Consider the following 23,697-nt stretch of genomic DNA (forward strand, 5'->3'; position numbering starts at 1 on the left):
GCATATCAATCACCACCATCCATCTGCACACCCATGTGGGATCCCTGTACATCGGAGGCCATTTCAAAAAATACATTACTTAAAAAATACATTGCTTCAAAAACATACTTTACTTAGAAAATATTCTTTAATATAAAAATAAATATAAAAATAAAAATAAAAATAAATAAAATAAAATAAAAATAAAAATAAAAATAAAATAAAATAAAATAAAAATAAAAAATAAAAAATAAAAATAAAAATAAAAATAAAAATAAAAATAAATATAAATAAAAATAAAAATAAAAAATAAATAAATAAATAAATCAATAAATAAATAAAATAAAATAAAAAATATATAAAATAAAATAAAATAAAATAAAAATAAAAATAAAAATAAAAATAAAATAAAATAAAAATAAAAATAAAAATAAAAATAAAAATAAAAATAAGATTAAAAATAAAAATAAAAATAAAATTAAAAATAAAAATAAAAATAAAAATAAAATAAAATAAGAAAAAAATATATAAATAAAAATAAAAATAAAAATAAATATAAAAATAAAAATAAATAAAAATAAAAATAATTAAATTTAATCATGAACACGCACTACGGACATACAACTGAATATTACCAATTCGACAAGAAACAATTTATATCAATATCTGCATTCAACCCATTAGGATGCAATGTACCCATTTGGTAAATCCACTTCGTTTCATTTTGGGACACATTTATTACCATATTGCCTCCCCTCCATGGGACTTCTACTCTATCTATCCCACAAAATTTCAACGATGCCGGATCTCTATTATGATATCTTCTAAAATGGTATGATAAACTATGATGTTTGAACCCCTTCTTTATGTTCCTAATGTGTTCTCCCAATCTGGTGGCAAGTTTCCTAGTTGTTCTCCCTATATACTGGAGCTTGCAAGGGCACTCCAGCAAATAGGTCACATGCGTACTATCACATGATATGAATTTATTGATCTTATGGGATCCTCCATTATAACAGGATTGAAAAACCTTTATTTGCTTCTTTTTATCCCCTTTCAGGGTTCTACAAACCAAACACCTCCCACATTTGAAAAAACCAACCCTATCCAAGAAGGTAACCAATTTTTTAGGTACATCTGGAACATTTTTAACAAGTCTAGACCTTAAAGTAGTTGGTTTTTTATATATAAACAAGGGCTTACTAGGTAACACTTTCTCAAGCGTTTCATCCCTCATCAAAATAGGCCAATATTTTTTGATTATGTTTTCAACTAATTTGTAATGCTTAGAATATCCTGTGATAAAAGCCACATCCCCCAACTTGTTTTTACTTGCTTTTTTCTTAAGAAGTTCATCTCTACTAATCTTATTAACCTGTTCTAATGACATAGCCAAATTTTCTTCTCTATATCCTTTCTCCCTAAACTTTTGCAATAACACTTCAGCCTGTTCCAAAAAAACACCTTCATCATCACAATTACGTTTGATCCTAATAAGCTGACTCTTAGGAATGGATTTTAGCCAATTTTCATGGTGACAACTAAAACTTGGGATATATCCATTCCTGTCTACTTGCTTGAAATATGTCTTAGTATAAAACCTGTCATCTTTCTTGTAAATTGTCAGATCCAAAAAATCAACTGCCACCTCACTAATATTTTTAGTAAATGATATGTTATAAGAATTAATCCCCATTTTTTGGATAAACTCCTCCAGTGTCTCTCTTGTACCTCTCCAGATTATAAAGATGTCATCGATAAATCTTCTATACACCAGCAACTCTGTGGTTTGTTTCTTAAAAATAGCTTCACTTTCCCACCTACTCATGAATAAGTTAGCCACCGATGGTGCATACTTGGCCCCCATGGCCACGCCTCTTGCCTGCCTATAATATTTCCCAGAGTACCAAAAGTAATTATGTGACATAGCTAAATTTAGACTATTAAGTAAAAATTCAGTTTGTTGTGGTTTTAAACCTGCCTTAGCCTCCAAGGCCCATCTAACAGATCCTAATGCATCCGTATGCCTTATGTTAGTGTACAGGGAATTGACATCCACACTCGCCATCACACATTTCCCCTCTTCCCTAATTCCCTTAATCAGATTAATCAAATCTCCACTATCCCTCAGGTACGCTGGAAACACTGGAACTAGAGGCTGTAGAAATTTATCCACATATTCACCCAATCTACAAAACAATGAATCTACCCCACTCACAATGGGTCTCCCAGGGGGTTTTTTAAGATCTTTGTGAATTTTTGGTAACTGGTAGATCACAGGTGTTATTGGAGCAGAGGGTACCAGATATTTAGTCTCTTTTTTGTTAAGTATACCTTTTCTACCCCCTTCTTTGACATGTTTTACTAACAAACTCTTATATTTATTGATAGGGTTACCCCTTAACAACTCATATGTTTCAACATCATCTACCAATCTACTTAGTTCTGTATAATAATCCACCTTATTTAGTACTACCAGGCCACCACCCTTGTCGGCTGGCCTTATAACAATATTTTTATTTTCCTCCAGCCTTTTTATACCAATATCTAAATCTTGTTTCTTCCTCATAAAGGGAATGGCTAAATCCTCCAGATCATGTTCCACCATTTTTTTAAACGTTTCTACACAACAGTTGTTGGAAATTTTCGGATTAAACACCGATTTATTCCTCAACTGTGTATGCAGAAAATAATCATCTCCTTTTGCACTATTATACTCAAAATTAGTTTTATTCGCCCAATACTTCTTTAAATTTATTTTCCTTACAAACTTATGTATATCAATATAGGTTTCCAGTTTATTCAGTTTTTTGTCCGGTGCGTATTTCAATCCTAATGCTAAAACTTTTAACTCTTCTTCATTTAAAACAGAATCACTCAAATTAAAGATCCCTTGATTTAAGTTGACCTCTTTCTTTTTCCTTGTCCCCCCTCTGCATCCCCTCCTTTTTGCCAGTAGGGTTCTTGTTGGTTCATAGGAGGTCTCCACCCTCCTCCTCCCCTCCTCGGTGGATAAAAAGGTCCACCTCTTCCCCTCATCTGAAAAGACCCTCTTCCTCCTCCCCCTCTCCACGGGGGTCCCCCATACCCCCCCCTCTGAAAATCCTCCCTCATTGGAGGGAAACCATATTCCTGAGGTGCTAGATTGCCCCAATTGTTAAATGGCTCAAACCTATTATATACTGGCACATTATATTTTGGTGTCCCATTTTGTCCCTTATTTTTTATGGGGGATTTTCTTTTATCCTGAGGGGATTTATTTTTGACCATAGGTGATTTCCCTGTCGTCCTCTCATTTCCTGTTCCTGGTGAGGAGCTCCTAGATTCACTATTATTAATTGTAACATCTTCCTGCCACTTATAAACATTATTATTTTTATAATCCTGCATATCCCGATAGTATTTCTTAATTTTCTTTTTCTGTGTATCTTCATCCACTTTTTTAACATATTCCTGAATTTGTTTAACCTTATCTCCAAACTCACTAGAAGTATTGAAAGGTGTCATTTTATCTTTTAATTCTTGGATTTTATCATCCAACAATTTAAGTTTCCTTTTCCTTCTCTGTACAATAAGTTCCATTAATTTCATTTCCACATTATTAAAGAAAGAAAACCATTCCTCATCCAATTCTTTACTTGTCAAACCATCATTGGGTCCCACCTCCCACCTTAACCTTCTAGGCGTGATCCCCTCTTTAATATATATATATTGGAGATAAGGTTAAACAAATTCAGGAATATGTTAAAAAAGTGGATGAAGATACACAGAAAAAGAAAATTAAGAAATACTATCGGGATATGCAGGATTATAAAAATAATAATGTTTATAAGTGGCAGGAAGATGTTACAATTAATAATAGTGAATCTAGGAGCTCCTCACCAGGAACAGGAAATGAGAGGACGACAGGGAAATCACCTATGGTCAAAAATAAATCCCCTCAGGATAAAAGAAAATCCCCCATAAAAAATAAGGGACAAAATGGGACACCAAAATATAATGTGCCAGTATATAATAGGTTTGAGCCATTTAACAATTGGGGCAATCTAGCACCTCAGGAATATGGTTTCCCTCCAATGAGGGAGGATTTTCAGAGGGGGGGGTATGGGGGACCCCCGTGGAGAGGGGGAGGAGGAAGAGGGTCTTTTCAGATGAGGGGAAGAGGTGGACCTTTTTATCCACCGAGGAGGGGAGGAGGAGGGTGGAGACCTCCTATGAACCAACAAGAACCCTACTGGCAAAAAGGAGGGGATGCAGAGGGGGGACAAGGAAAAAGAAAGAGGTCAACTTAAATCAAGGGATCTTTAATTTGAGTGATTCTGTTTTAAATGAAGAAGAGTTAAAAGTTTTAGCATTAGGATTGAAATACGCACCGGACAAAAAACTGAATAAACTGGAAACCTATATTGATATACATAAGTTTGTAAGGAAAATAAATTTAAAGAAGTATTGGGCGAATAAAACTAATTTTGAGTATAATAGTGCAAAAGGAGATGATTATTTTCTGCATACACAGTTGAGGAATAAATCGGTGTTTAATCCGAAAATTTCCAACAACTGTTGTGTAGAAACGTTTAAAAAAATGGTGGAACATGATCTGGAGGATTTAGCCATTCCCTTTATGAGGAAGAAACAAGATTTAGATATTGGTATAAAAAGGCTGGAGGAAAATAAAAATATTGTTATAAGGCCAGCCGACAAGGGTGGTGGCCTGGTAGTACTAAATAAGGTGGATTATTATACAGAACTAAGTAGATTGGTAGATGATGTTGAAACATATGAGTTGTTAAGGGGTAACCCTATCAATAAATATAAGAGTTTGTTAGTAAAACATGTCAAAGAAGGGGGTAGAAAAGGTATACTTAACAAAAAAGAGACTAAATATCTGGTACCCTCTGCTCCAATAACACCTGTGATCTACCAGTTACCAAAAATTCACAAAGATCTTAAAAAACCCCCTGGGAGACCCATTGTGAGTGGGGTAGATTCATTGTTTTGTAGATTGGGTGAATATGTGGATAAATTTCTACAGCCTCTAGTTCCAGTGTTTCCAGCGTACCTGAGGGATAGTGGAGATTTGATTAATCTGATTAAGGGAATTAGGGAAGAGGGGAAATGTGTGATGGCGAGTGTGGATGTCAATTCCCTGTACACTAACATAAGGCATACGGATGCATTAGGATCTGTTAGATGGGCCTTGGAGGCTAAGGCAGGTTTAAAACCACAACAAACTGAATTTTTACTTAATAGTCTAAATTTAGCTATGTCACATAATTACTTTTGGTACTCTGGGAAATATTATAGGCAGGCAAGAGGCGTGGCCATGGGGGCCAAGTATGCACCATCGGTGGCTAACTTATTCATGAGTAGGTGGGAAAGTGAAGCTATTTTTAAGAAACAAACCACAGAGTTGCTGGTGTATAGAAGATTTATCGATGACATCTTTATAATCTGGAGAGGTACAAGAGAGACACTGGAGGAGTTTATCCAAAAAATGGGGATTAATTCTTATAACATATCATTTACTAAAAATATTAGTGAGGTGGCAGTTGATTTTTTGGATCTGACAATTTACAAGAAAGATGACAGGTTTTATACTAAGACATATTTCAAGCAAGTAGACAGGAATGGATATATCCCAAGTTTTAGTTGTCACCATGAAAATTGGCTAAAATCCATTCCTAAGAGTCAGCTTATTAGGATCAAACGTAATTGTGATGATGAAGGTGTTTTTTTGGAACAGGCTGAAGTGTTATTGCAAAAGTTTAGGGAGAAAGGATATAGAGAAGAAAATTTGGCTATGTCATTAGAACAGGTTAATAAGATTAGTAGAGATGAACTTCTTAAGAAAAAAGCAAGTAAAAACAAGTTGGGGGATGTGGCTTTTATCACAGGATATTCTAAGCATTACAAATTAGTTGAAAACATAATCAAAAAATATTGGCCTATTTTGATGAGGGATGAAACGCTTGAGAAAGTGTTACCTAGTAAGCCCTTGTTTATATATAAAAAACCAACTACTTTAAGGTCTAGACTTGTTAAAAATGTTCCAGATGTACCTAAAAAATTGGTTACCTTCTTGGATAGGGTTGGTTTTTTCAAATGTGGGAGGTGTTTGGTTTGTAGAACCCTGAAAGGGGATAAAAAGAAGCAAATAAAGGTTTTTCAATCCTGTTATAATGGAGGATCCCATAAGATCAATAAATTCATATCATGTGATAGTACGCATGTGACCTATTTGCTGGAGTGCCCTTGCAAGCTCCAGTATATAGGGAGAACAACTAGGAAACTTGCCACCAGATTGGGAGAACACATTAGGAACATAAAGAAGGGGTTCAAACATCATAGTTTATCATACCATTTTAGAAGATATCATAATAGAGATCCGGCATCGTTGAAATTTTGTGGGATAGATAGAGTAGAAGTCCCATGGAGGGGAGGCAATATGGTAATAAATGTGTCCCAAAATGAAACGAAGTGGATTTACCAAATGGGTACATTGCATCCTAATGGGTTGAATGCAGATATTGATATAAATTGTTTCTTGTCGAATTGGTAATATTCAGTTGTATGTCCGTAGTGCGTGTTCATGATTAAATTTAATTATTTTTATTTTTATTTATTTTTATTTTTATATTTATTTTTATTTTTATTTTTATTTATATATTTTTTTCTTATTTTATTTTATTTTTATTTTTATTTTTATTTTTAATTTTATTTTTATTTTTATTTTTAATCTTATTTTTATTTTTATTTTTATTTTTACTTTTATTTTATTTTATTTTTATTTTTATTTTTATTTTTATTTTTATTTTATTTTATTTTATTTTATATATTTTTTATTTTATTTTATTTATTTATTGATTTATTTATTTATTTATTTTTTATTTTTATTTTTATTTATATTTATTTTTATTTTTATTTTTATTTTTATTTTTATTTTTATTTTTTATTTTTTATTTTTATTTTATTTTATTTTATTTTTATTTTTATTTTTATTTTATTTTATTTATTTTTATTTTTATTTTTATATTTATTTTTATATTAAAGAATATTTTCTAAGTAAAGTATGTTTTTGAAGCAATGTATTTTTTAAGTAATGTATTTTTTGAAATGGCCTCCGATGTACAGGGATCCCACATGGGTGTGCAGATGGATGGTGGTGATTGATATGCTTGTATCCAGGTTTTTGTGCCAGAGGAATTAGTGGGAGGGATCTCCCAAAGCTTTATAAGCGGCTAGGAAGTGGTAATGAGCGTCTTGATAACGCCCTGTGGGTGGGGCGAAACGCGTTGACGCACTTCCGGTTGCCTGGTCCGTCGTCTGACGTCATTTCCGGTGAGTGGAGCGCACGCCGAGCGGTGCGTTCCAAGGGGCCATCTTAGTCTAAGGAGAAGAGTCTGTAGCTGAGGTCTGCCATCCTGCTGCACACTAAACTGTGGGGTCCTTATATAATCCTTATATAATCGGTGTACATGAAAAGTGGATCAATTTTGAAGAGAATCGCTGTTGTTTTGAATAAAAAGCGGGCTATATCCCGCAAAAGAATGTGAGTGGTCTGGAGAGATTAATTTGAGGAGAAGTTACTGCGGTATCACGCTATGGTCTTTTCTTCTTCCTGATTTTCCTTTGGGGGATTCGGTGAGAGGAGTAAGCAGAAGAGGTACCTAGACATGAGAGGAAACAGCACTTGGAGGTCTCAGAGAAAGTAAAGGGGGTCCAGGAGCCCTTAACAATCCTGAAAGGCGTGTGACTCACCATTATCTGGTGAGTGCGGTTAATGTTGATTTCTGCACTGGTGGATGGTGAAGGGATCCGTAACACGGAAGAATCATATGGAAAATATATTATAAATTAATTTGATTAATTTTGTCACGGGACTTTAATTATTTATATATATATACTTTCTGGGATTTTTCTGATTTTTTGTCACTTTGTTTTTTCACTGGACTCATAATTTTATAGATATATTTTTGTATCAACATAATTTATATATAATTTATTATATATAATTTTATTAGCACATTAATGTTTTTTTACACTGAGTAATGTAATTGATCATGTGGGTTTGCGCTGGTTTTCATTGTTAAAAGTTTTTGGTCTTTTGTACCTGTGCACAGCAGCATCTCACGGGGTTTTATATGGTAAATAGGAAGTCCTGAGCGCTGAGGTTTTGTTTTTTTACATATTTGAGGTGTTATCACATCTTTGAAACTTAGCAGCTATGGATATTTTTAATTTTGCATCTCAGAAAAGAGTTAATATAGAGGATGTTTTTTCACAGAATTATGAGCATATGGATTTAACTAAAGATTTTAGGCACCTTAAGAATTCATTGGATAAACAGATTAGAGCATGGTGGGATGTAGTCACTTTAGAAAAATATATTAAAGAGGGGATCACGCCTAGAAGGTTAAGGTGGGAGGTGGGACCCAATGATGGTTTGACAAGTAAAGAATTGGATGAGGAATGGTTTTCTTTCTTTAATAATGTGGAAATGAAATTAATGGAACTTATTGTACAGAGAAGGAAAAGGAAACTTAAATTGTTGGATGATAAAATCCAAGAATTAAAAGATAAAATGACACCTTTCAATACTTCTAGTGAGTTTGGAGATAAGGTTAAACAAATTCAGGAATATGTTAAAAAAGTGGATGAAGATACACAGAAAAAGAAAATTAAGAAATACTATCGGGATATGCAGGATTATAAAAATAATAATGTTTATAAGTGGCAGGAAGATGTTACAATTAATAATAGTGAATCTAGGAGCTCCTCACCAGGAACAGGAAATGAGAGGACGACAGGGAAATCACCTATGGTCAAAAATAAATCCCCTCAGGATAAAAGAAAATCCCCCATAAAAAATAAGGGACAAAATGGGACACCAAAATATAATGTGCCAGTATATAATAGGTTTGAGCCATTTAACAATTGGGGCAATCTAGCACCTCAGGAATATGGTTTCCCTCCAATGAGGGAGGATTTTCAGAGGGGGGGTATGGGGGACCCCCGTGGAGAGGGGGAGGAGGAAGAGGGTCTTTTCAGATGAGGGGAAGAGGTGGACCTTTTTATCCACCGAGGAGGGGAGGAGGAGGGTGGAGACCTCCTATGAACCAACAAGAACCCTACTGGCAAAAAGGAGGGGATGCAGAGGGGGGACAAGGAAAAAGAAAGAGGTCAACTTAAATCAAGGGATCTTTAATTTGAGTGATTCTGTTTTAAATGAAGAAGAGTTAAAAGTTTTAGCATTAGGATTGAAATACGCACCGGACAAAAAACTGAATAAACTGGAAACCTATATTGATATACATAAGTTTGTAAGGAAAATAAATTTAAAGAAGTATTGGGCGAATAAAACTAATTTTGAGTATAATAGTGCAAAAGGAGATGATTATTTTCTGCATACACAGTTGAGGAATAAATCGGTGTTTAATCCGAAAATTTCCAACAACTGTTGTGTAGAAACGTTTAAAAAAATGGTGGAACATGATCTGGAGGATTTAGCCATTCCCTTTATGAGGAAGAAACAAGATTTAGATATTGGTATAAAAAGGCTGGAGGAAAATAAAAATATTGTTATAAGGCCAGCCGACAAGGGTGGTGGCCTGGTAGTACTAAATAAGGTGGATTATTATACAGAACTAAGTAGATTGGTAGATGATGTTGAAACATATGAGTTGTTAAGGGGTAACCCTATCAATAAATATAAGAGTTTGTTAGTAAAACATGTCAAAGAAGGGGGTAGAAAAGGTATACTTAACAAAAAAGAGACTAAATATCTGGTACCCTCTGCTCCAATAACACCTGTGATCTACCAGTTACCAAAAATTCACAAAGATCTTAAAAAACCCCCTGGGAGACCCATTGTGAGTGGGGTAGATTCATTGTTTTGTAGATTGGGTGAATATGTGGATAAATTTCTACAGCCTCTAGTTCCAGTGTTTCCAGCGTACCTGAGGGATAGTGGAGATTTGATTAATCTGATTAAGGGAATTAGGGAAGAGGGGAAATGTGTGATGGCGAGTGTGGATGTCAATTCCCTGTACACTAACATAAGGCATACGGATGCATTAGGATCTGTTAGATGGGCCTTGGAGGCTAAGGCAGGTTTAAAACCACAACAAACTGAATTTTTACTTAATAGTCTAAATTTAGCTATGTCACATAATTACTTTTGGTACTCTGGGAAATATTATAGGCAGGCAAGAGGCGTGGCCATGGGGGCCAAGTATGCACCATCGGTGGCTAACTTATTCATGAGTAGGTGGGAAAGTGAAGCTATTTTTAAGAAACAAACCACAGAGTTGCTGGTGTATAGAAGATTTATCGATGACATCTTTATAATCTGGAGAGGTACAAGAGAGACACTGGAGGAGTTTATCCAAAAAATGGGGATTAATTCTTATAACATATCATTTACTAAAAATATTAGTGAGGTGGCAGTTGATTTTTTGGATCTGACAATTTACAAGAAAGATGACAGGTTTTATACTAAGACATATTTCAAGCAAGTAGACAGGAATGGATATATCCCAAGTTTTAGTTGTCACCATGAAAATTGGCTAAAATCCATTCCTAAGAGTCAGCTTATTAGGATCAAACGTAATTGTGATGATGAAGGTGTTTTTTTGGAACAGGCTGAAGTGTTATTGCAAAAGTTTAGGGAGAAAGGATATAGAGAAGAAAATTTGGCTATGTCATTAGAACAGGTTAATAAGATTAGTAGAGATGAACTTCTTAAGAAAAAAGCAAGTAAAAACAAGTTGGGGGATGTGGCTTTTATCACAGGATATTCTAAGCATTACAAATTAGTTGAAAACATAATCAAAAAATATTGGCCTATTTTGATGAGGGATGAAACGCTTGAGAAAGTGTTACCTAGTAAGCCCTTGTTTATATATAAAAAACCAACTACTTTAAGGTCTAGACTTGTTAAAAATGTTCCAGATGTACCTAAAAAATTGGTTACCTTCTTGGATAGGGTTGGTTTTTTCAAATGTGGGAGGTGTTTGGTTTGTAGAACCCTGAAAGGGGATAAAAAGAAGCAAATAAAGGTTTTTCAATCCTGTTATAATGGAGGATCCCATAAGATCAATAAATTCATATCATGTGATAGTACGCATGTGACCTATTTGCTGGAGTGCCCTTGCAAGCTCCAGTATATAGGGAGAACAACTAGGAAACTTGCCACCAGATTGGGAGAACACATTAGGAACATAAAGAAGGGGTTCAAACATCATAGTTTATCATACCATTTTAGAAGATATCATAATAGAGATCCGGCATCGTTGAAATTTTGTGGGATAGATAGAGTAGAAGTCCCATGGAGGGGAGGCAATATGGTAATAAATGTGTCCCAAAATGAAACGAAGTGGATTTACCAAATGGGTACATTGCATCCTAATGGGTTGAATGCAGATATTGATATAAATTGTTTCTTGTCGAATTGGTAATATTCAGTTGTATGTCCGTAGTGCGTGTTCATGATTAAATTTAATTATTTTTATTTTTATTTATTTTTATTTTTATATTTATTTTTATTTTTATTTTTATTTATATATTTTTTTCTTATTTTATTTTATTTTTATTTTTATTTTTATTTTTAATTTTATTTTTATTTTTATTTTTAATCTTATTTTTATTTTTATTTTTATTTTTATTTTATTTTATTTTTATTTTTATTTTTATTTTTATTTTATTTTATTTTATTTTATATATTTTTTATTTTATTTTATTTATTTATTGATTTATTTATTTATTTATTTTTTATTTTTATTTTTATTTATATTTATTTTTATTTTTATTTTTATTTTTATTTTTATTTTTTATTTTTTATTTTTATTTTATTTTATTTTATTTTTATTTTTATTTTTATTTTATTTTATTTATTTTTATTTTTATTTTTATATTTATTTTTATATTAAAGAATATTTTCTAAGTAAAGTATGTTTTTGAAGCAATGTATTTTTTAAGTAATGTATTTTTTGAAATGGCCTCCGATGTACAGGGATCCCACATGGGTGTGCAGATGGATGGTGGTGATTGATATGCTTGTATCCAGGTTTTTGTGCCAGAGGAATTAGTGGGAGGGATCTCCCAAAGCTTTATAAGCGGCTAGGAAGTGGTAATGAGCGTCTTGATAACGCCCTGTGGGTGGGGCGAAACGCGTTGACGCACTTCCGGTTGCCTGGTCCGTCGTCTGACGTCATTTCCGGTGAGTGGAGCGCACGCCGAGCGGTGCGTTCCAAGGGGCCATCTTAGTCTAAGGAGAAGAGTCTGTAGCTGAGGTCTGCCATCCTGCTGCACACTAAACTGTGGGGTCCTTATATAATCCTTATATAATCGGTGTACATGAAAAGTGGATCAATTTTGAAGAGAATCGCTGTTGTTTTGAATAAAAAGCGGGCTATATCCCGCAAAAGAATGTGAGTGGTCTGGAGAGATTAATTTGAGGAGAAGTTACTGCGGTATCACGCTATGGTCTTTTCTTCTTCCTGATTTTCCTTTGGGGGATTCGGTGAGAGGAGTAAGCAGAAGAGGTACCTAGACATGAGAGGAAACAGCACTTGGAGGTCTCAGAGAAAGTAAAGGGGGTCCAGGAGCCCTTAACAATCCTGAAAGGCGTGTGACTCACCATTATCTGGTGAGTGCGGTTAATGTTGATTTCTGCACTGGTGGATGGTGAAGGGATCCGTAACACGGAAGAATCATATGGAAAATATATTATAAATTAATTTGATTAATTTTGTCACGGGACTTTAATTATTTATATATATATACTTTCTGGGATTTTTCTGATTTTTTGTCACTTTGTTTTTTCACTGGACTCATAATTTTATAGATATATTTTTGTATCAACATAATTTATATATAATTTATTATATATAATTTTATTAGCACATTAATGTTTTTTTACACTGAGTAATGTAATTGATCATGTGGGTTTGCGCTGGTTTTCATTGTTAAAAGTTTTTGGTCTTTTGTACCTGTGCACAGCAGCATCTCACGGGGTTTTATATGGTAAATAGGAAGTCCTGAGCGCTGAGGTTTTGTTTTTTTACACCTTCTCTGTAGGTTACGTCCTGGCTTCCCTCTAATTCATCTCCCTGAAGACCACATTCTCCAAGACCTCCAAGCAAGCTTCAAGCCTCATCATTGTTTGTGTCTGCGTTTTGGAAAACCGTCTGCGTCGAGACCAGCCTTGTGTGGCCCCGTCTGCAGGGGCAATTTGAGAATCTGCTGCTGGATCTCCCCGGACCACAGTGGGATCACAAGCCTTATTCATACCAGAAGTCTGTTTGTGGTATTTACAAGAGCCTTCCTGTAGTGAAGGTTCCAACGCTCTTGAGGATCATCGCTTCAATCAAGCCTGTTTGCGTCGAGTCTGCGTCGGGTCTTGTTGTTTCAGGTACCCCGTGGAGCTTTATTCTCAGGGACAACTACAGGAACTGAGGTCTAAGATCAACTCTTTAAGGTTTTGAGACTACACCCATCAAGCTGAAGAAGATCAAGAAGGGACACGAGGAGAATATGATAAAACAGAAGGGAATGTCATGGAAATTTTGTATTTACAGGTTGAACTTTAAATGTGTCATATATGAGTGTTATTCATATGTCTCTCGTGTGGCTTAATTAATGCTCTGAAGGCTGCAATTGGGCCATGCGCATGTACAATGTATGTATTACAGTACTCAGCTCGGTAATGGATGAGATGGCAGATCTGCGCTTATAGACCGGCATGTATGCCACCACGGCATTCGATGCGAATGTCGCCGGCGGTAGGACACGGGCCTGTATCCACATATCAGCAGCATAGTACCACATGGACTTCGTATGGCCAGGCGCCGGGTAGTGCAAACTCCACATGTAGGCTCATGTATATATCTACAAACCACTACCGACCTGAACTGTATCTGGATGGATGTGTTTTAATAAAGATCGTATCAGGCCCATTCAGATACAGACTGGCACTGTTTAATCTAAGGGATGCGTGTACAGAGAGTGAACATACTGCTAGGAGCTGATAGCATGTAAAGGATGGGAAGCTTGCTCTCCACAGAGAGCTCATGGGGGAGGGGAGGACTGGTTTAACTGGTTTTCAGTATAGATAAGAGGAAATGTATGGACGTCCCCTATACATTGTTCTGTGGGAGGGGATTGGCCTGACCCCCCCCCCCCCCTCGTGTGTGTTTTTTTGTAAGTGAATAAACAAGAGTCTGGGGTTAGAGCCGGACACAGAGTGAATTCAAACTGCAACCAAAGAGTATCGTCTGATCATTCCTGGGTCACGGGAGCTCCATTTCTCCCACTTTTCAAAAGAACTAAACCTTTGCATACCAGTTGGAGGCGCAGGAATCGTGGAGATGAGCTGCAGTTGTGGTAAGCGAAGTTCGCACAGCTTTATGGGGGATTGCTGTGCATCCAACTGCGGATATTCACGGTAAGGAGAGATTTGTTGAAATCGAATTTCCAAGACAACTCTAACGCATTGTACACTAACACACTGTACACTAACACACTGTACACTAACGCATTGTACACTAACAATGTACACTAACGCACTGTACACTAACACACTGTACACTAACGCACTGTACACTAACGCATTGTACACTAACAATGTACACTAACGCACTGTACACTAACACACTGTACACTAATGCACTGTACACTAACACACTGTACACTAACGCACTGTACACTAACGCACTGTACACTAACAATGTACACTAACGCACTGTACACTAACACACTGTACACTAACGCACTGTACACTAACGCACTGTACACTAACACATTGTATAATAACGCATTGTACACTAACACACTGTACACTAACACACTGTACACTAACACACTGTACACTAACACATTGTACACTAACGCACTGAATACTCTAATGCATTGTTTGCAAACGCACTGTACACAAATGCACTGAAAAGGGGGACACTGCACCGGCTGGACTTTCATATGGACTCTGCTCCCTGTCGGCTTTAGTCTCCTTATCTGCAGATGGAACAATATCAGAGACAATTCTTATTGTAATCCTGGAAGATGACACTAGATGTGTTCCTTTATACATGGATTGCTTTGTTTTTGTCTGTTACTTGTTGCAGCTCATAAACACTCTCTATAGCGTAGCCTCAGCTGGCCTTATATAGCAGTTGTTGTTTTCCCAAGAGGTCATTTATTACATGGGGGGAGGGGAAGCCGGTACAGTAGGGGGTCACCCCACTGTCTAGCCAAACCACCCATTTGATGTGGCCACATCTGGATGTCTGAAGTCATGTGGGGAGACAACACTGTCTTGGGTTAATGGGGATAAATGTGTTTTTTATTTCTGTGGTTTTATATTGGAAAAAAGTCATTTTTACACAAAAAAAAAATATTTCTATAACAAAAATATTCTGTATTTTTGCCACTTAGTCTCTGAAGGTAACCTCTGTCCTTGTGGTACGGACTCTCCTGTCCACCCATTGTTTCTTTATATGTTATGGAGAGCGCCCCCCACTGTCCGCACCGCACTGTCACCGTGTGTTCAGTGTCTTCTACTTGTGTAGGAGGAATCTTCATGTCATGAACAGGAATTTCCCAGCGTGCTGGTCTCACCAGTGGAGACAGTTTTGGTGTGAAGATCCAAAAGTCACATTTTTATTTTGTAGTAATAAATACATTGAGGAGTAACAATACAATATACAATGGAGGAATGGGAGGAAGGACAGATCCCCGCTCAGATCCTTCCGGAATAACGGTCAGCAGATATCAGTCAGAAGAATCATCATCATCTGAATGTGAAGAAAAGGAAAATGATGAATAATCAGTGCCATGAACAGGAGAATCTGATATAATTCCATTCTGGACATTCTCTTCATATCAGGATCCATGTATTACCTGAGGGGGAGGGGAGGACTTCCCACAGACCATTTTATTATCTTCTTCTGTGTATAGATACAATCCACCATGGTACATCCCAGCTATGAAGAATACAATGAGAGTGTTAGAGGAGGAAATGTAATGATGGACATTTTTATACACACTAATGGGAAGTATTCTTCTGTCTTCCTGGAAATGTGTGCGATGTGTAATGTACAAATCTGCAGCCGTACAATGTACATCAGTGGTCTCCTATGCTGGGAGGAGATCTGACGTAGATTGGATGTAGATGGTGGGATGTGGCATCTCATCTCTTCATAACTGACCCCAGTATGCAAATACACCAAACCATCCCCTCTGTCCTCACACACACTTTAGGGGTTTGATAAGTGTCCCCCATTCATAGGGCCCCACCACCTTCTAAACTACCCACCTAATACCGAGGGGCCCTCACCATGGCAGGGGCCCACACACCCATGGCCATCCAACCATTGGGATATCAGACTGTACGCCTGGTGTGCTGGGCTGTCATGTGTACAGGCTGAGGACACATCTGATTGGCTCAGTTATACTGACACATTGGATAGACAGCGGGGGATGGGGGGATTTTTAATGAAAGTTCTTTTTCTTTAAAGGTAAAACCTTGTGGAAGATTGTAGGACCCGACTAAGATTATTAGTGGTGGATCTGATATTCCTCATCCACCCATCTGTAATGATACAACTTGGGATGAGGAAGACATTCTCCATCATCTGGGAAATCTGTGACTGGCACAGGACATCTCAATCATCTCTCTCATTATCTGTATAACTCCAGAGACCTCCAATGGGTTCTACAGAAATGTGGGAACTGTTCTGGGCTCACAGAATGAAACAGGAAGGCCTGAACTCATCTCTACATGGACATGCTGGAAGCCATTTTGTTCTGTATATTCTATTTCATGGTTTCTGAACACAGATTCTAAGAACATTCCAAGGTGGTTACAGCTTATGTTCCCAGGTTATAAATCTGGGGGAGGTATGGTGGGATCAGACGGCTACGAGATAAAGACTAGACATGACACCAAGTGGTAAGGTGAATGGATGAGTCCATGTCTAGATTGAACAAAGGACAAAAGAACTGTTCACAATGATTTGTTTACATGAACCTCGGGAAGAAGAGTGCATATTAAATGTTACATTGTATGTGGTGTTATCAGGGCCGCTGCTAGAAATCATGGGGCCCCGTGCAACCTACCAGAAGGGGGGCCTCAAGCCCCACCCCCACCCACTCATCAGAGCTGCTTTGTTCAAAACCATTACACAGAACAGGTCAGTATAATGTATCTGTTATTTTAATTAACCACTTGCCCTCCTGAGTAATTTTTGTGAAAAAAACAATATTTCTGACTTTTTGCTATTAAACATGTCCAGTAAAAAATAAAAAAAAATCAAATTTTGGCCAAAATCTATTCTTCTCCATGTCTTTGCTAGAAAAAAATCCCAATACCTGTAAATTAATTGGTTTACGTGAAAGTTATAGCGTTTACAAATGGCGGTATAGATATTGGGATTTTTTACAATTTTTTTTGTAATTTTTACTAGTAATGGCAGTGAACAGTGACTTATAGCAGGACTGCAGCAGGTATTCTGACACTGGGGGGGGGGGGGGGGGCGGGGGACTGACTTGGTGTCACTGACATCCCCAGTGACACCAATACAGTGATCAGTGCTAAAAAAAAAAAAAGCCCCGACACTGTACTAATGGCTCTGGGCAATAAGGGGTTAGCATGAGGGGCGATCAAAGGGTTAACTGTGTGCTGGGAGTGTTTTACTAGGGGGCGGTGTGTGTTACTAGGGGACGGTGTGTGTTACTAGGGGACGGTGTGTGTTACTAGGGGATGGTGTGTGTTACTAGGGGGCGGTGTGTGTTTTACTAGGGGGCGGTGTGTGTTACTAGGGGTGGGGTGTGTGCTTCACTGTTCTCACACTGCTCTGGATGGCTGTGCTGTGCAGTGTGCCCGAGCTGACAGAGAGGATGACTGTTAGTAAACAAAACAATCGTCCTCCCTGTTGGAGATTCTTGGGAATCACTGGGAGCTGATGAGTAATTACTGGCTGGGACCTGGTGATTGACAGCCACGGCCACAAATGGCGGTGTGGGTAGGGCGGGCTGGAAGTGGTTAAAAAAAAAAATTCTTTCCAATGACTTTAAGACATTTCTTAGCTGTAAAGTCATTTTCCTTTTCTGTGGTTTTCTTCCCTAGACAAATATGACATTTCCCGGCTCCTGTAGCCTCCTGGGATGTAACCCGTCACATATCCCAGGAGACTGCGGCAGCAGGGACATACAGCGGTGTATCATCAGGTGCTGGCTGCAAAAAAGAGAAAAGAAGGCGGCAACACAAGACCTGGCAAGTGGCAGTGGGGCAGCCAATCAGAACAATGCTGGAATTGCTGGGCATGTATGGTCATTGTGGATACACCAGCACAGTAAGAGGGGGGGTTACACAAACATTTCCACACGGAGGAAGAGGAGAATGGCAAAGTGTTTCTTTAACCACCTAAGCCCCCAGGCCTTTTCTCCATAAATCCCCTTGAGTAGCAGAATTGTATTTCTGGCAATGTGTTGGTTTGAAATATTCTATGTTTAGCATTTGCAGTCTTCCCAGCAATAGTACAGCTTATGATGTGTTGAGTAAATAGATACCAAACTTGCCAAGATGGAATATTGTGCACATCTGGTAAATGGTGACAAAGTACCGTACCTAACATTGTCCATAGGGGGCGCTTTAATAGCCTTTACAGGTTACCAGTTTACAGTTAGGCAGGAGGTCTGGTGGCAGAATTATTGCTTTTTTACGGGAATTTTTTGTTCAATTTTATTGCTATGACAGGTGATGAATGACATCCCTTGTGATAGATGGGGCAGTGACAGGTCTTCTTTATGGAGAGATATGGGGTCTATCAGACCCCTGACCCCTCCCCTGCCCTCTAAGGCACCTGATCATACACAGATCGGTTTGATTGGCTGCATTTCTGGCCGGTACAAGCCAGGTAAACACAGAATTAAACCCAGAAGTGACATAATCTTTGTAGCTTCCGGCTTCATTCATCACAGGGGGGGGGGGGGGGGGGGGAGACACGGATGTTCCCCTCCCCCCACTCTGTATGTTGCCAACTCATCCACGTACAGCAGGACAGCCTGGGAAAACAGGAGCGGGCTGAGGGCCAACAGAACAGCGGTGATAATAAATCATCAGGGCCATGGTGTATACTACTCCCCCCCCCTCCACTGCTTTGCAGTATATTCAGGAGCATTTGGGGGCGGTAAAAATTCACAGCTGAGCTGCACAATTCTACCATACCCCTAAACACAAGTGTAAATGAGGCCTAAGGCCCCTTTCACACGATCGGTCAGATTGGATCTGCTTGTCCGTTTTTCAGGTGGACCCTCCATTCACCTCTATGGAGTGGCAGATGTAGAGGGACTTGTGTCTGCTTACACCCGCTTACCTCCAATCTGGTCCGGTCAGCGAAAAAAGGAAAGTGGATCCGTCCTCCTCCATCAAATTGGAGGGCAGTCGGGAGTAATGACCAGCGGAGTCCATTTACACCCAACCGCCCATAGAGCAGTGCATGCTCTGTCTGTGTCTACCTGCTTGCCGAGCGACTGTATAACTTACGATGGTAAACATCTCGGGGGGAACCATCCCTGCCTGGACAACACAATGATTACTGCTGGTGGCCATACTAGCTGCTAGCAATAATCACATGTAAAATCCCACAGGCTGGAGTACACAAGTCATTCAACCATTGACTTGGGTACAATCAGCCTGCCCATACATGGTTCAAATATCAGCTGGTCCTCGCTGAACTGGCCGAGATCTGAACCATCTGTGGCCAGCTTACATTTCACTGTCTTTCCTTCAATGATCATCATCATCACCATGATGGTCCTATAGTACAGTTGCTGGGGCTCCTGTACCTGTCCTGTGTGACCGCCATCATGATTATATTGTACAGTTGCTGGGGCTCCTGTACCTGTCCTGTGTGATTGCCATCATGATTATATTGTACAGTTGCTGGGGCTCCTGTACCTGTCCTGTGTGATTGCCATCATGATTATATTGTACAGTTGCTGGGGCTCCTGTATCTGCCCTGTGTGAGTGTGACTGCCATCATGATTATCGCACAGTACAGTTGCTGGGGATCCTGTACCTGTCCTGTGTGAGTGTGGCCACCATCATGATGATCGCACAGTACAGTTGCTGGGGCTCCTGTACCTTTCCTGTGTGATTGTGACCTCTGTCATGATGATCACACAGTACAGTTGCTGGGGCTCCTGTAGCTGTCCTGTGTGACCGCCATCATGATGATCATACAGAACAGTTGCTGGGGCTCCTGTACCTGTCCTGTGTGGGTGTGACTGCCATCATGATGATCATACAGAACAGTTGCTGGGGCTCCTGTACCTGTCCTGTGTGACCGCCATCATGATGATCATACAGTACAGTTGCTGGGGCTCCTGTACCTGTCCTGTGTGACCGCCATCATCAGGCTTAGTGGGGTGTATTTACTAAAGCTGGATCCCTCAGAATCTCATGCACTTCTGTGAGGGAACCAATCAGCTTACTGCTTTTATTGCTAAAGCTTCATTGGACAAGCTGAGGGGAGAAGCTGATTGGCTGCCATGCACAGCTGCACCAGATTCTGAGGGAACCAGCTTTAGTAAATCCCCCCAGTATGTGTGTTCCCCCCAATAGAACAGATCTTACCTTCTATTCACAGTGAAGCCGGCATTCCGGAGGACCTGACAACGACGACCCACTTCTGAGTCCGACATCTTCTCACCATCCTCCTCCTTCTCATCCAATGTCACCTCCAGTCTGGTCAGAGTTCGGTTTGTGGAGATCACGGAGCAGAGATCATCCCAGCACGAGAATGTCACTTTACACCTAAATAATCTGGTGGGAGAAGCAGGAAAGAGAGGTGAGATGTTCTCCAGTGACGGGCAGAAGTAGACACATTCCAATGGATAATCAGTGGGCGGGGTCTTAGAAGATGAAATGTTGGCCCATTTGGATGGATGATCTCATGGAATATTGGTTGGACCTCCCCTGTGAGATGGAGGGGAGTTGTCACCCACCTGAGAAGTCTTAGTGTGGATGGACACATTGGAGCATACGTGGTGATGCACACATTGGAGGGGGAATGGCTCCATATAGATTCCCTGCGGCACATAGATGGGAACCGGCCACATAGGAAATAATGGGACTTCTACTTGACCTGCGTCTCCATGCAGCAAAATCCATGAGGATTGCTAGATGCCCTGACAAGCAATGATAATATGCCGGCATATCGAGGAATCAATTGGGCCGCCCACCCTCGGGCGGAGCCAAGTGATGTCATTTCCTGCCAGGAACTGACACAGGAAGTGGTGCTGGTGAGCGATATTATCTCCTGCCCAATCGGGTGCTTGATAGGCGGACATATTATTGCTTGTCAGAGCATTTATTGTAAATAAAGAGACAATTGTTTTGAAGGACGTACTTCAGTATTGGGGACATTTGTGTTTTGTTTGGAGTTCTCTATCCAGCCAATCAGGAGGCAGCAGATCCCTTAAAGGGAACCCACCCTGGTGACAGCTGGTCTTATGGGGAGTCCCCCGGGCCCATTGAGCCCCCAGAGGGGAGAGAAGCACAGCACCGGGGTTGTGTTATTACCAGCCAGACGCAGCACTGGTGCTTTGGTATCAATGACCTGTATATAGTTCTGTGTTCTTTATATAAAGTGTATTAATACCAATTTATTTGCAGCAAAATAAGTTCATTTGCAGCACTGGGGTTGTGGCATCAATTACCTGAAAATAGTTCTTGTTTCTTACACGCAGCGTAATAGTCATGTGTTAGTTTGTAACAGGTGTTTGCAGCACTGGATTTGGGGTACTACTGGCTAGTGACAGCACCGGGGATTTGGGATCAATGACCTGTATAAAGTGGTCTGTTTTCTGCATAAAGTGTATTGATATCAATTCATTTGGCTGCAACACATTTCCCAGCACTGAGGTTGTGGTAGTAGCAGCCATATAGTGTATGTAGCATTTGCTTTGTATTCTAATGTTTGTTGTGTCATTATTATGTGGATCGGGATCAGGCGCTTGGCTGGTTGTACATTACACAGCCGTATAGTAACACTGGGGTTGTGGGAACACTTTCCTCTGGTCACAAGTAGCTTGTCTGTGCAATATCCGCGTGCCGAGCGTATCATGTAGTTATATGGTGGCAGAGAGGCTCTCCTGCACAGGATCACATACCTAGTACATGATCCATGCACCCGCCCCCACCACTGTGCTTTGATTCGTCACAGAACATGCCGATTACTGGGTCCCGGCCAATGATTGACTGCCAGGACCCGGTGATGGGCTCTGTGAATGTAAACAACACAGAGCTGTGATCACTAACAGGTCAGTCAGATGTGTCTGATGGGCAGCAGTTTTTTTTTTTAAAAACTAGGCTTGTGTTTTTACTTCGCTTTTGACACTTTTTTTGGTGAATTATTATTATTATTATTTTTTTTACTCACGCAGGTTGGATTTTTTTTTTCTCTTTTGAGTAGAGTTACTATGCACCCCATACTCATTCACATGAGGTTGTTGGGATCTGGGAGCCCCCTTTGAAGGGGGTTTCCAGATTCCTATAAGCCCCCCACCTGCAGACCCCCACAACCATTGGGCAAGAGTTGTGGGGAAGAGGCTCTTGTTCCCATCAATATGAGGACAAGCTGATTTGGGAGGAAGTCCCCTGTCCAAAAGCACCCCCCCCAGTTGAAGGCAAGTGGCCTGGTATGGTTCGGGGGTGCTCACTCTTCCCCCTTCAGTGGGACCCTGCAGGGAACTGAACCCGGGCAGAGTCACTCATCCCTACTAGTCAGTACACATCTGATGTTCTAAGTTCTACAAACAAGAAACATTTGTCTGGTAGATGGATAGATCTGGACGTGTTTTATTGGATAAGAAATGTCATCACTCAGTCTCTATGGGCCAAATAAACTTCATTGTGTTTTATATCATCCAAACAACAATCCACCTCGACAGACATAAAGTCTGATCTCTGATAGTCAGTGGAGGGTGGAATGGAGGAAAGACAATAACAGCCAGTGACCTGAAGGACTATGATGGCGTCTCCCAGTGTAACCTGCCAAGAAGTCTGTCTTTGTATAACTGTCATCTAGGGAACGTGTCTGGATCCCTCACAAAGGATTTATCCCAAAATCCAGCAGAATATGAGATCATTTATAGTAGAATTCCCCCCTCATCTCCTGGATCTCGGAGTCCCTCACATAGAAGATATATATCAGAGTCCTGCAGAATATGAGATCATTTATAGTAGAATTCTCACCTCAGCTCCTGGATCTTGGAGTCCCTCACATAGAAGATATATATCAGAGTCCTGCAGAATATGAGATCATTTATAGTAGAATTCTCACCTGAGCTCCTGCAGAGTACAGCCAGGATGTCGGAGTCCCTCACACAGAAGTCTCATTCCAGAGTCTTGGAGATTATTATATGATAAATTCAGTCTGGTGAGGGATGGGTTAGTGATAAGAATGGAGCGGAGATCATCACAGCAGGAGGAAGTCAGATCACACATATACAACCTGCATAGACAAATACAGACACATGAGAGTATATTAGGGAAAGAACCAACAACTCTTAGGGTATGGTCATCATAAAACTCATAGAAAAGAAAGAAGGAAGAAGATAATGGGGTCCCATCATCAAGGTGAGAAAAGTCAGTAAATCCCCTTCTGATGATCCATGGAAGGGGGAGGGGTGTAAATCTCTCCAGCAGTCCATTCACTC

At 39.2% G+C, this 23,697-nt stretch overlaps 1 protein-coding gene across 1 annotated transcript in view; it reads right to left on the minus strand.

Moving 5' to 3' along the window:
* Positions 1-5,335: 5,335 nt before the first annotated feature.
* Positions 5,336-23,697, minus strand: part of LOC149456154 (NACHT, LRR and PYD domains-containing protein 3-like) — a 61,827-nt gene continuing 43,465 nt past the window's right edge. Inside the window, exons 4-8 of the mRNA XM_089685370.1 lie at positions 23,322-23,492; positions 20,612-20,800; positions 10,952-11,006; positions 6,055-6,109; positions 5,336-5,430 (exon numbers count right to left, since the gene is read on the minus strand). Of these exons, the coding sequence (XP_089541496.1) occupies positions 5,336-5,430; positions 6,055-6,109; positions 10,952-11,006; positions 20,612-20,800; positions 23,322-23,492 (565 nt within the window). The remainder of the gene's footprint in view (positions 5,431-6,054; positions 6,110-10,951; positions 11,007-20,611; positions 20,801-23,321; positions 23,493-23,697) is intronic.

Source organism: Staurois parvus, unplaced genomic scaffold (genome assembly GCF_062004578.1).
Source record: "Staurois parvus isolate SC_StPar_1 unplaced genomic scaffold, SC_StPar_1.0 ptg000374l, whole genome shotgun sequence".
NCBI lineage: Eukaryota > Metazoa > Chordata > Amphibia > Anura > Ranidae > Staurois > Staurois parvus.